This window comes from Nipponia nippon, unplaced genomic scaffold, assembly GCF_047370975.1.
Source record: "Nipponia nippon isolate SJK-2023a ecotype South Korea unplaced genomic scaffold, ASM4737097v1 scaffold_1, whole genome shotgun sequence".
Lineage (NCBI taxonomy): Eukaryota > Metazoa > Chordata > Aves > Pelecaniformes > Threskiornithidae > Nipponia > Nipponia nippon.
The window spans coordinates 137,341,030-137,355,973 of record NW_028262290.1 but is presented as its reverse complement, the minus strand read 5'-3'; the positions used below and the strand labels follow the sequence as shown (position 1 = coordinate 137,355,973).

The 14,944-nt window shown below is 36.2% G+C and overlaps 1 protein-coding gene across 1 annotated transcript in view; it reads left to right on the top strand.

Annotated features, from left to right (window-relative positions):
• The window catches only part of PHF14 (PHD finger protein 14), a 170,642-nt gene extending 159,497 nt beyond the window's left edge, over positions 1 to 11,145 (top strand). Inside the window, 2 exon segments of the mRNA XM_009461174.2 lie at positions 10,301 to 10,361; positions 10,364 to 11,145. Coding sequence (XP_009459449.2) covers positions 10,301 to 10,361; positions 10,364 to 10,440 — 138 coding nt within the window. The 3' untranslated portion in view covers positions 10,441 to 11,145.
• The last annotated feature ends 3,799 nt before the right edge of the window (positions 11,146 to 14,944 follow it).

Here is a 14,944-nt window from a genome sequence, read left to right as displayed (position 1 = left end):
ATAGCCTCAACTTCCTCTTCAACACCCATAATTTAAATGCCGTGCTTGATCCAGGGCTGTTTAAATTCAGTATTTCATTCCAGAGAAGCCTCGTTCTACAGTATATTTCATACACAACGCCAGTAAATAGTATTGTTCAGTTCAGTGATCAGATGAGTTGAATGTAACCATGTATACGAGTTTGCCAGTTGTGGCCCTTGATGGTTGTGAAGAATATTATGTCTTGGAAGCACTGTGAAATAACGTAATGGGAGACAAAAAAGATTCTGAGTGAGCAGTCTTCTGAGGAATGGAGTTTAGTGAGCTTCAAAAGGAATTTCAACAAATGATATTAAGTGGCTTCAGTGTTTTAAGGAAAAAGGAGATAAATGATGATTTATAATGGGAGCTCTGTAATGAGCTCTTCTACCATAAATATGCAAAACACTAATTAGTTATAGCCAAATTTCCCAAATATAGCTTTTCAGTAATTGAATCACACCAAAGTATTTTTTCTCCCACTCCTCTAACAAAGTTATGTGTGATTTGTTAGAGGGCGGGGAGAGATGGGAAGCAAGCAGTTGACAAACCACAAGATGGCTTTGATGTGGTATAGTGAAACATTAACTTCTAGATTTATCAGAAAGAAATGCACCATGAACCTGTAAGGAACCCTGTTTGTGGTGAGTACCTGCACCAAGGCAAGGTTTGTCAATTAATTTGATCCTAAATTTCTGAAAGGCAACTTTTTTGCAAAGTGTATAAATATTGTTTGAGAAAAAATTTTGGAAGGATATCAGTGTGTGTTTGGAGGCAAATGCTGCTTTTACAGGGCAGGTTTTTGCGAAGTTCCTTTTGATGCATTACCTGAAATGGTTGGACATTGCATTATTTCCAGTTGAAAGAGTTTCATCAGATTCTGACTTCAAAAAATTACAGTGAAGCAACATTGCTATCATGACAAATTACCAAAACATCCTTCAATATACCCACTGAATTAAATAACATTTGGCTTTAGAACCTCACTTGGAAATGCAAAGATGAGTGGAGGTTGAAGAGAATTCATTCTACTGTTAAACCTAATACATTCATTTTTTAATTTAGAAGCTGATCAGCTGGAAACTATTGAAACCTTGGTATATTAAATGTTACAATTTTGACTCAAAATTGACTGTGTTTATTACCAATACACCTTTGATGCTTCAAATACAGCTGAGTTGATCTATTGTATGAAACAGGACTGTTCAGGCACCGTTACAGGATCAGAGCAGTAAGTGCTATCTTCAAATACAGAAATAAAGTAAAAATATAAAACCAAACAAATCTACAAGCCTTCCTTTGCCATCAAACCACCTGAATTCCAACTTCTAAAGCCATAGATTTCTTGTCTTCTTTGATTTCAGGTTCTTATCCATATGTTTGGTTTATATTGTCGAATTAAAAGCATGTTTATACAGCTTATAAAGGAATGATTTTGACTTCTGGGTAGGTCTGCAGTGCTAGTGTTAATTTAGATTAAATGAATAATAACAGCAGGGAAGGTGTACGTCTTCCATGAGGGATTGTACCTGGGTTGTTAGCGTGGAGATGTGGATCTAATCCTAGTCTAGAATGCTCTTTTGGGGATTTTATTTAACGGATGTTGAAATCATTGAAATGTCTGTCTAATTATAGTTGATGGATTCTGAATTTAAATGTCAGTATGTGTTTTGGGGAACATACTGAAAGGAACTGTGTTTTTTTAAGAAAAGCAAAAGGCTCTTCCATCTGATTTCTTCATCAGTAGCACAGGTTCTATTTGCTGTCATAGTCTATCCTTCATCTGCTTCTACAGCTTCATGCATTTCTATCAATTTTGTTTGCGACTTCATGGATTGTGACTAAATATAGGCATTCAGTATTACAACAAACATTAAGCCATTTTTACAGCATTTACTTATATCACATTTTGGAAAACAGGTGACTAAAAGGCCCTTGCTGTGTTGTTCAGACTCCTGTGTCATCATATTAACTCCATTGAAAGATCCATCTTTTATGCCTTGAGCCTGAACAGAATTTCATGGCTGTACTCAGGTGAAATGTTCTGATGAAAGAAAGGAGAAAAAAACTTTTGGAATTGTTAGCTGTCACATTATAGCAATATTTTCATGAATACCCGTTATCAAATTTATAATACTACAGTAGACTTTTTCTAATTAAGTGTGCATTTTCTTTTGTCATAAGGAAAGAAAAAACTTTGGTTATGCTTTTTACAGTAATTTAATTAAGCATTTCCTGTAAGTTCATTTCAGTATCTATCATGGCTCACTAAAGTTGGAATTTAGTATAGAATGGTAGATTAATTGCCCTTTGTCTTAGATGAAATAAGAATCCTAAATATGCAGAGTCATGAAACTTAATTGTGTTCCTCAATTGCTTATTCAATGCTTTGGAAACCTGAATCAAGAAATACTGAAGAAGAGGGCCAAAGGTTGTTAAATGTAGCGAGTAACACAGATTTTGAACTTTACTTAATGAACCGAGTGTTTATTACTATGAAATAAATGCACCATTTAAAGAATTATGGTGGAAATGTAAAACATTAAAACTCTAATTAATTTTGGTCAGAAGCATGCAATGCACTCATTTTTCCTAAAACATTTTCATTAGGGTCTAGATTTTCTCTGTTATTGAGATAAATTTGTTCCTTTCATAGGGTAGTGCTGTCTTTTTCCATTAAAAACGTGTACTTCAGTGATGTTTAGAGTGGTGTCTTTCAGCTGCCTTCGACTGTAGGCAGCATGTCTTGATTGTAGCTTACAGAAGCATTTTTATATCACTTGGCTGTGCCTACTTTTCTATTTGATGTTGTTAATCATTTTGGAAACAAAGAATATTCAGATCTCTTGATAAAAGGCTATCTATAGACAAACTTATTTGTGAAAATAGTTAAAGCATGAAAAAAAATCTTCAGCTATGATTTAGTATCATTTATACCAAGATACATGTATAGCCTAACAATTGAGCAGTTAAAAATTACCCTCTTATTTGTTTTTTTTTATTAAATAGTACTTAGAAATAAAATTGTTTAAAAGAGCTATTAATTCCTTATTGTTGGCCTGAGCACTTTTTGTTCTGATGTAGCTATTGTAAGAAGCAGACATTTTATTTCTTAGTATCAAGAATACGAACATGAAGAAGTTTTGCTTCTTATGGTGTAGTAAATGTATAGTGTAAATATGGTGGGAGTAGAACCATGAATATTCAAAATCATCTTGATTTGATTAGAATATGCATGTCTAGGCTATGGAATATCATTCTGTAGTAGTATTATGAGTATATATAAATTGGAACTTTCTGTTTTAATTTATAATTCATAAAAATAATTATTATATTGCCACATAAGTAGAAAATGCTATTGTGGTTTCCATATATATGTGTATATATGCACAGATGTAAGTATTATAATTGAGTGACAAATTTGCCTTAGAAAGGATCTTAACCAGGACCGTGTCAAGACTGGAAGGACTGAAAACTAATGCAAGTGTGCACTCTGAGCCTGGAGTGGAAATTAAGGAGGCTTGTCCCCTACAGGCACAGTACAATCCCGTTAAAGTTGCCTTTCATCTATTTCTTAGTTGATGTTTCAGGTTTGTGATATCTAAGCATTTATAGGTACAGTCTAAAGTTCATAAACCTAAACCTTTAAAGACTCAAATTGTTGAAGAGGAAGCATTTTCCTCTACTTTCTTCAAGGAGAACCAGCTGAACTTGTAAAACAATGGTTGGGTTTCAAGCACCACCTGCCCTGAAGAGCATCCCAACTGTAGTGGCAGTCAGCCAAAAGGGCCACTCAGTGGAATGGCTGCCTCCTAAAAAGGAGAGAAACAGATGGAGGATTTGAAATCTGGCATGAAATTCCACTTCTGTACTAAGCATTAAATGAAATTTGACTGTAAGGGCTCTTGCGATGGTACATTTATCTGTATAATCAGAATTAGAAACAAGGAAATAGAAAATACAGAACACTGACAAACATTTCAAAAAGACTTAAAGTTCTTGTACCAGTGCAAGTTAACGGAAAGAGTTTGTGATAAACATGCAGCTGCTTGTAGCTTCCTAAGAGCTTTAGTATAAAAATAGTTTTTCTAGTCTTGCATTGCCACCTAGAGCACGATGCCATGTACTGCATCGGTGAAGGAAACCTCCAACAGTTAAATGTTGCTCTTTTTACTAAACAAAATGGGGTGGAGAGCTGCTTCCAGTTAATTGATGTCATGTTTACTTACATTATAATGGTTAGTTCATTCATAGCCTCCATTTTTTAATGTACCAGATCAGCAGAGATTTCGTTGTAGGAATTTGGTGGGTTTTGACAGTAAGAATTAATGGAGATGCGCATTAAAAGGTACGACTGTCAGCTTGCCAGTGGTCCCAGAGGGGGCATTTTCTTGATCGCTGCTTCAGAATACTTCATGAAGCAAATGTCAAACTTGTCAAGGCTGTCACTATGAAAATGATCCATGTAGCAAGGGTCTCCTTTTCTTGGGAAACAAACAGCTGCCTTATCACTGCAGAGCTACGGTGACAGAAAACTGTCATCTATCACAAGAAATTTATATTTTCTTCTAATATCCATTGGCAAAGAACTGTTCCAGTTGTACTCTCTATTTTTGTACCACCCTTCATTGTAAGGGTTGTCAGAAATATATTTCAAGAAGATAGCGTAGGCTTTGGAAGAAAAATAATTTTTGAATTTTAGTGCTGGGTGCTCACCTTTTGCCGATTTAACAGAGAGACTGACTGAACTCCCAATTTGTAGCCCTGAAACTCCTTTTCCTCCAAATTTGGCCTGTGACATTGGAAAGCTAGACTTTAACATACACAAATAAAAGTGCTCGTAGGTTCTAAAGTCCCTTTTTCCTGATATATTTTGGAAGAGTATTAAAAGTATTTTTACCTACTTCCAACTGGTGTTTTGCTAGCTAGAATCTGTGAGGCAGGAGATTAAATACCAGCTGGACACTCTCTCTGGAGCTTAGTATATTAGTCATATTACAGCTCTTTTAGGTTAAGATACTATGAAAAGTAGTGGTATCTGAATTTGCTCCTGAGTGTTTTTGAGATTATATTTCTAGATTATGTAACAGCATAGAGAACCCTTTAGTCATTCCTCATTATAATAGAATATTTTTGTGATCTGCATACTTTCTTATTATTCAGATGTTCTTTTACATCATACTGTAATATATAGCTGTTTATTTTCAGAATATGGGTTACAGTTTGCAAAGCACACAACAGCAAGTTTATTTTCTTAAGTATACTTTTGTAATGCAACTTCAGAAATTACAGGTGTGGTATAATGCACAAATCTGTGAATTGGTGCATTTCCTAGCACAGTTAATTGAGGTGTGATTTGTTCTACATACAGAGTAGTGTCAGATTCCCTGTAGAGTTTAAAATTGTCTAATTCACTGTCATCTTCCAAATTTCGTATCATTAACTAATGGAATAAAAAGAAATTCTCAGACATTTTGAATGAAATTGGTTGGAGGAGGGAAAAAAGAGAAAGGGACACCCAAACCCCTATTTCTAGGCTTTTTTTTGTGTGTGTGCCAGAATTTGTCTACAGGGGAATATTCTGGAATAATTACTACAAAATTAACTTTCCACATGGGACCTGTTATTCTCTGCTTAGAGCACCATTTGTAGTTGACCTTAAACATGCTTTCAAAGGGGATGAAGTTATATGACAGTCTCTCGCAACTGTCAGATCAAAATTTTCAGAAATACGATCTTAAAAGTCAGCTTCTTACCTTTAGTTTTTGGCACCTAAAGACATCTAAATATTGAAGTATTCCCATTAACTTCAGCAAAGCTATTGAATACTCAATACTTTAATAATAATTCACAGCACTTATTTAGTTGGCAGATTGTAGGGTCTGAGTTTTAAATTCTTGGCCCTGTTCTGTTACTGTGACCCATAAATGCTCAGCTACCAAGTGTAGACTAGGTAGTTTGGAGGAAGAGATGTCCGTAGGACATTTGAAGACATCCATAGAGCATCCAAAGGACCCTTTAATCAAATACCTTGTTTCCATCAGGGGAAAGGAGGGATGCCTAGGGAAAGGATGTAGGAAAAAGGATGATGTGGAAGGTCCATCAGTCCATTAGCGTCATCAGGACACTGATGAGGTGTCCAGTCATCAGTGGCTTAAGGAGCTCCTGAGCTGACATTTCAATTCAGGGTGTTGGGTTTAACAGCACTTTATAAAGCCCTTTGTACTTTTCCTCATCACTGTTGGTTTTGTAAATCTGAAAGAACGACAATTCCAGACTAGTAAACTTCATTCATTTCAACATGAAAAAAATCTTTGGGTTGTTAAATGCACTTTTTCAGTAAGAGCAGTAAAACAGTCTTGAGGGATTCACTTCTCTTTGCTACTCTTGCAAGTCACCAGATCTGTGCTGAGGTGTCTTTTAGGTGAGTGTGTTCAAAATTCACTGTATAATATTCAAGTCTATGGTTGTCTGTAGTCAGAGAACATACAGAGAGAAGTTTGATTTGTGACATCTGCTAGCAAAACCTACTTTGATCGTTTAACATTTTAACGTCAAAATGATTGTTCTCTGTTTCAGAATTTTTAGGACAGAAAGCACTAGACAGTAGAGTCATAGGCACCTGGAAGCAAAATAAATAATAACATAAAATAGAGATGTGCAATTAATAGAAATAATGTGAACTGAATTTCTGTGAAACAGGAACTGAGATTCAGTATTTCATCTGCTGTGTAGCCACTGGTAATAGCAACTTTACGCACTGCCATCGTGGACTGGTTTTTAACAGAAAACATGAAAATAAAAGGTTTTCCTTTGCTATCCGTCACAATTAAAAGCATTATAATGATGACAATGATAGGTGGTAATTAGTAAAACAAATATATTAAATATGTTTAATCTGCAGTCTGTTTGGCATAGTTTCTTGATAATTAGGGTATATAGGCTATTTAGCTGAAAATTCAAACATTATTAATGACATTAGAAACTCCAACCAATTCAGTATTCTATGTGCAATCCTTGGAATGCCTCTTGGGTTACTGGAAAAAACAATTAAAAATTTCATAGAAATTTTGCATTGTCAGCAAACTGAAAGAATAATGAGTCTTCACATCTTGGACTATGGTTATTATGTGTGCTCTAAATTGCCAGTTCAAACCTTTCCCAAGTATACTAGCAGTGATATTGCACTTTTATTATAATTCGTAGGAGTTCACAGCTCAAAATTTTCTGATAATTTGGATTCATTAGTAAGTTTGCCATTTTCAGACCACTGCTGTCACTTCTTTTCTGGCAGAAAGCTGCATGAGTGCCAGAATTGGTGGTTCATACTTTCCAGTGTCCCCTGCCAATCATTTCTGCCATCTCTTTTGTGCTGCCACTGTGGCAGTGCTCAGGTCTGGGAACTGATCTGGCTGAAGACATATCTGACAAAGAAAAAGCTTCTTCCCCTTGTTAGTTCATACCGTGAGAAAGATCAACCATCATTACTCTGCCTTTTGCACAACAATCACCCATGTGCAGAAATACGAAACAGATTTCTGTTTCAAAATGAAATGTGACTGTTTCTGTTCTTGGAAAGTGGAGATGGAGTAAAAGTGCCTCTAAAAAATTAAGATGTCCTATATGGAGCATGGTTTAATACAATGCTATTCAGAAAGGCTTTGTGCATAAAATTATGAAAATAACAAAAAATAACAAAATATCAGTCAGGGACCTGGATGACTTGTGTGTGGGATAAGTCCCGCATAAGTCCAATTTATACTCCCCTGGTAGATATATTTTACCTGGTTGAAGCAACAGGAGATGAACAAAGGAGAGTATTGGTACTGCAAAGTATCCCAAAGCGGATGCCTCCATCTTGAGTATTCACACAGAGCAAATCCTAGACTTGACATAGCCACTCAGCCATCACTTCTGCATCTCAGAAAACACTGATCACTGCAGCTGCTGCTGTAACCTAGGAAATCTGCCAGAGAGCAAGCATGATCTTATGAGCACAGAATTAAAACATTTCAAGTCTACACAAAGCCAGAAGATCATGTTACAAAACCTCTTTCACTGGATAAAACTTGCTTGCCCACAAAGAATAGGCTCAGGGAGCTGATGTTCAGTACTGAGCCTAACATCCCTTCACCCTCTTGTAGTGCTCAGTGAAGGTACGGCCAGGTATTTTTCCTGTAGTGTCTGAAATTTCTGCATGCTCCCTCTATTAGAAGAGGAAACCCTAACCAATATGTCAAATGTGCTGGGAAAAGAATGATTGTGTAGGGTTTATATTCCCTGTATGAGGGAGCACAAGTCACGATGTCAGAATAATGGCAGGTTGTGTGCTAGGAAGGTGGATTAGTTGGCATTGAGGTCAGTAGGGATACAACTTCTGTAGGTAAGGACCTTCAGAAACATGCAGATTTGCTGTTCTTTTATTAACAAATCCTTCGTGAAAGAACCTGGCTGTTTTTCTACAGCATCCAAAAGTTTCTGTGGGTGGCTTTTTTATTCAGTGATATTCTTTGTCACCTGTAAGCAGCACATCTGAGCTTAGGTACACACTGCTCCTTTGTTGTTTCCTGTTCTGCCTTGCCTTTATTTTCTTTAGAAGTTTGACCTTTGTACGTGTACTATACATTACAATCTCTTGAATACATTCTACACTTGTAATTTCAACGAATCAACAATCTTTGGTTTCACACGCATGCACAGACATGTTTCCTCACCTGAACTGAAAGGGCCACAGGGCTCACTACATGTTTTAAAGGTAATTGAAGAGATGACAGTCCAGAAAGATAAGAAAAAAAAAAAAAGCATTTCGCCTTTAGTGGTCAGTCATGTAAATATTTCTCAGTGACTAGCCTATCCCCAGAAGGGGGGGAGGATTTAGAAGCAGAATGGTTTGGAGTGTATGTTTCTTTAATAGAACAACTAGATTTTCGTTTTTATTTTAACGTTGTGTAACATAATACAAGACCACATTTTTTAAATGAGATTTTCCATTGCTATTCTATTTTGTACTGCCCATGTGATCTTCTTATATATTTTGTACCTCTAAATCTTTATTATAATTATCCATACAAAACACCCCTTGATGGTGAAAGGAGGACTAGGAAGCAAAAAGATAAAGTTATTTTTGTAGAAGAAAGAAGGTGCTGTTTTAAAGGAGGAAACTGCACTCTCGGTTCCTGGGTCCCACCGAATGTCCCTGACATTTGCTTTCTCTCAAGTGTTGACTTGTGATGAATGGTGTTACAGCAGCCAGGACACTTCGCTCCCAAATGTCTATTCATTTGCTCTCCTTTGTGTTTTTGGAATGAGGAAGATTCTCTGTTTATTGAATTAAAAGGCAGGCAGGAAAACTGGCCACACTTTGAATGTGTGATAAGGGCTGTTTATGATGCGATGGGTTGCAAGTTGCCTTATAAAATAGTTTTCTGAGTCTTCCATAATTTATACTTTGGAGGTCACGCTTTTGTACTGGACACAAAATAGTATCCATTCCTATGGAAACGGGCATTATGATGTCACTTCATTTTTTCAGTGAGATCCAGAGGAACCCGTAGTGAATTACGAGCCCAAGTCTTGGAGCTGAAGCTGTAGAATATTGTAAGCATGCTGCTGCCTGACATGCTCATGTTTCCTATTTTAGACCTGACTGATCTTCAGATAACATATGGTGGTACAAGTAATTGGAAAATTGGCAGACCTGTCAAGAAAATATGCTAGATGGGACAAAAATACGATGCTGCAGCACATAAAGTGTCTCTGAAGTTAAATTTATTGTCTTTTATCAAATGGTGAAGTAAACGTATCTGGTCTCAAAAAAATGAAACATTTTTCAATGGCAGATGCTTTTCAAAAGTAATTTTTAGAACAATGATGAAAGTTCTTGCATTTAAAAGTAATTTAGTGGAAACCTCTGGTCAAGAACAAAAGAAAGGTGTGTAATACTGTCTGCTGCAGACTTTTGAATATCTTTCTCTCCGTGTATGGTTTAGTGATTTCTTTATGTAACCATCCAGTAAATTGGTCAGTGAAATATTTACTCATTAAATTATTCTTCTACTATAAATGTAGGTGATTAGACTTGTTTAAATTTTGAGTGTTCTTATAGTTTTTATTTCAACTTGAGCAAAATCGAATGCTTAAATAAATGACATTTTTTGCTTTTTTATGCTTATTGGTCAGGCAAAGGATGACAAAAGTCTGCAGAATTCTATACATATGCATAAGCACAAAAAGTGTACTTCAATAAGTTGATTAACGTTCAGGTTTTCATTTTCTTTTACAGGAAGATGAAAATGAAGCTGAGGCAGAAAATCCATCTCAGGAGCTGAATTTGGAACAGAAAAAATCAAAAAAATAGGAGATTGCTGTCTTGTTTGAAATATTTGCAAGTTGTGTAACAGTGATTATAGTTTCTCATTGTAAAATTAACAAAAAAGTTCTCAATAAAGTCATCGAAAATTAAATTCATGCTGCACTGGGGAATTAATTAAGTAGCTCCTGGTGATATTCTTGATTGCATTAAAAGCTGAATTATCAGAACTGAGCACCATACCAATAAAATTCTAAAAGCTTTTTGAACACGGTATAGAAAGCTGATGGGTTATTCATCACTAATAGCATTTACTAAGCAAACAGGTCAATTTTTTTTTTTTACTCTACAAAGCAGTGTTATCCTTAAAGGATAGTTAAAACTCGGACATATTTTGGTGTTTCTGAGCAAGCGCTTTGATTCTTAAAAGTTAGAGAAATATGTTCTATTAAATGAGTTCTGAAATTTCTTCTGATCAGTGATTAAAATAAATGTTGCCGAGGACTGGGTGGAGGCAAGGATTTTCTGGTATGTACAGTATGTTTTCATAAGTGATTAGTTTTAGATGTTTGTATCTCATGTGTTTTTTAATTGGCTTCATGTCACATTATCATTTTCTTCCATGTAAACCTTTTCCATCTTCACGTGATCATTGTCTTTTAATGAATGTCAAGCTTTTGTCTTGATTAGCCCATCCTACACAGGTCCAATTCCTTCATACCAATCTTTCCATTCTAACAGAATAAAATAACTTCTTGCTGTGTCATTAGACCTTTAAGTGAGTAGTGAAAATCTGAAATAAAAACCTCTTCTTCCTATACTCATCATTTTGATTTCTGATTTACCTCTGCTTTTTAGCCTGTGCAGGCCAGTAAATGGGAAGCTTAGTACAAGAAACTCAGATGTAGGTTTATAGCCCGATAGTTTCAAAGGTTGCAATGAAGAAACCAAAAATCTTACTGATTCTGATTTAGGATTAGAGCAACACTCACTGAAGTCCCGTGAGTGAAGTTTTTCTTGCTCTAGGAGAAATGAATAGTCTTCAATTGAAAAAGTTCACCTCTTTTCCCACTCTTCCATATTTTTACTGTTGTTCTCTATATTGAGTGTTAAATCAGATTGTAAATAGTATTCATCCTCAATTTTATCCCGTCTGTATAAATTATAGTTTCAGATACTTTAAAAACAACATGCCTGTGCTTAAGCAATATCTTTTATAAATTCTTTTCTGGTTCATGAGGTTCAAATGCGTGTAGCTCGTGGACAAATTTCAATCACAATTACTCTACAGGAGCTTAATAACACTAGATCTCATTTTAACGAATGCAGCTATCATGTAAATTAGCATATAAAATAAATTCAGCATTGGTCCGTTTGGTGCAGATCAACCACTGTAGCCATCTTAGAAAGCAGGGGGAATACGATTTTGACTTCACTGCAGAGGAAGAAACAGATTGAGGAAAGATAGAAGTACAGATTTACCACGCAGGACCTTATGGACCATTCTCTGCGCAGTGGTGTGGAGGATCACAGGGCAGACGAGAACGAAGTCAATGTTTTTCCTTTTTTTCAGGCTAACCCAGAAAGCCAAGGTCAGTTCTCAGAGCTCAGATCTGAAAAAGGGGGCAGGGTTGCCATTGGAAAGGCTGAAAGGCCTCTGAATTTTGAAGGACAGAACAAGTAACTTGTAAGAAAAGGTGAGAGAATGAGGTTTTACACAGATCTTACACAAAGGTGGGGTAATGGCAGGGGGAGTCACTGGCTGGGATGGATTATGGCCATGTCTTGGCATCTCTGCCCACCCTCACCCCCAGGGCTCTTCGTGTTTGGGTTTATCCACCCAAATTATCCAGTCTGAAATTAGCAGATAGGGTCTCATTTGTGAAAAATAATCTATTTCCATTCAGTCCATGGCAGCAGGTTTGTCCTTTTGCTGTGAGTCTAAGCTCTGTGACAGCCTGGGACTCTACAGGTGCATAAGATGAGAAAGGTGGTTATTCGGTGTTCAGGTTTTGTATGAAAATATATTACTTGGCTCTCGAACACCTGAGTGAGAAAAATGGTTCAGACATTGAAAGATACAGAAGCTTCCATTTGATGCATAATGCTGATGAGCTTAAAAGGAGTATTTCTGTATGTTTCCTAAATTCTTAAAAATTTAAAGTGAAAGTATAATTACATAAATCATACTTTTAGGTAACTCCCTTTTCAGAAAGCCAACATATGTCACCAGAAGTCTACAGTCAGGGTTGATAAATAGAAACCTGTCCCTGTTTAATTAAAAATTCAAACAGCAGAATTTAGAGATTTTCACTGCAAAATAGTAAAAACCAGCACTGTTACCATAATGAGCTGGGTTTGAGATGAAGTGAGACAAATGTGACTGAATCAAAATGCAGTCCTAACTTCATCCCTTCCAGAAAAATGGAGGAGACCTATTTAATGACTTGTGTGTAGACATTTTTACAAAATAAGGGTTTTTTTAACTGATAAAGATCAAATAAAGACTGTACAAAATAGGTGACTTTACTTCCTTTATCTTGATTCTGATCTAATTAAAATTTGCAGCTGAATTGACTTTTTGTATATTCCTGAGTTTTCAGACTACCAGTATGAATTTCATTTTCATCATATATTTTTTTCTCAGTGTCCAGAGGTTTTTTGGATACAACGCATTGGGTAAAGCAGGTGGCTGCAACAGTCCTACATGACTATGGTTGACTGAGTGTTACTCTCCATCAGAACTAGGTTGAAAGCCTGATGCAGAATATTGTGGCGCTTATTAAAGGTATGTCCACGTTGCAGTCAAATACAAGCCAGCCTGGATACTGAAAGCAGCCTAGGTCCTGTAAAATAAGGCTCAAAGCTTGCCTGAATGTGCTCAAAGGTTAACATAGAGAGTGCATGAGTAACAGTTGAGACAGCTTTAATTCAGCTGGTTACAGCCATTTTTATGGAGGAGTATATTCCTTGTATGTAAATATACATGGACACCCCTATGTACATGTGCCCAAGCAGCCAGTTATACTGTTCTTTTTATTTTATTCTCTCTCCCTCTATGCAGTTATTTAATAATAAAAGTCACATGCTGCTCTGAAAGTCTAGATGGAGAACTATTTGTTTCCCACTCCATCCCTCTCATGCATGACAGTGGTGGTGCTCCCCAGTTGGGAATTGCAGTTTTCTGGTTTGCACCAGTGATAGCTATTTTAGAGTGGCTTAGGGGATAATTATGTTTTCCATGCTTGAAGAGAAACTTGTCATTTTCCTCATATTAAAGCAAATTTACTGCTTTTTGTGCAGTTTATAATGGATTGACGTTGGGTCTTGTTCAGTCCTCCATGTTTGCTCTTTCCCCCCATGGAACAGTAGGCTATTGGGAATTTTGTGGACTCCAACACTGTGTTTTCTATTACAATCACTTCACCCTCAGAGAAGACCAAATTTGTCTTATTACTGTAATTTTTGTTCTCAGAAAATAATGTCTGACCTTTCCACTCCCTGTTAGGCTCCTGCACCACTCCCTCATATGGGGGTCAGTGATTTGAGATGTGGAAGTTCTTGTCAATCACTCACAGAGTAACATTTCTGATTTATGAGAGTATGGTTTATGTTGTATCATAGATATATGTGCAATAGTTTGCTATTAGATTAATTTCCTTAGTATATTACCTAATTGTTGTTGTCACACAAGGATTCTTATTCTGAGGATTCTGAGTGCTCCAGATGATAGGACTCCAAATGATTGGCATGAGCTAAAAAAGCAAAGCTACTTTTGACACAGATGCTGTTAATCTCCTGTTTGTAGCTCCACAGACATGGAAATAGTTGGATCTAAAATGTTGTGCAATTATAAGGATTCTGCACAAAAAGAAATGTATCTTGGTATTTTAATCCCAGTATATGTGTAACTTCTTACTGGTTAAATGAGAATCCACAGTATTTTGGTATTTTGTACATTGAAATATATTGCTACACTGGACATGTGGTTTTTACACTGGACATTTATGGTTTTTCTCCTGAACAGCACTAGTCATAGTGCATTATATGCATGAAAGCTGACATACAACAGCTAATCCTAACACAATATTCATTTTCTACCCATTAGAAAGCATTTGTACACCTTTAAATTAAGAAAATGATTGAAACATGATTATTCCTTCTCAGGAGCTTCAATATTTGCACAGACAGAATTTTTAAAGGGAAAAAACATACTGACAAAGAAGGATATCACTTCAGTGCTTCTTTGTTATTGCAGTCCCATAAGCCATCTACCTCTTTGTTGGTTGCTCTGCATCACGCGACAGAAACTAACTCTTCCTGACATTAGGCTGGATAGGTTTTACTCTGTGAAAAGTGAAGGTTGATAAGAAACTGACTCTATTTCACATGACCTAAAGAAAACAATTTTTACATAGCAATGAGTAAACGACTTCTATCACCTATCTAAGGCTATAGTGTGAAACCATAGCAGGTAATAAATGTTTCCCCACAGTGAATTCAATGTGGATTCTGCAGTGATGTTATCTGGAGAAGGAAGTAAAATGCTGAAGGCAACAGCATGAAAATGCATGCAGCTATGGCATAATTCTGATTTGTTTTGGAAGAACTATTAAT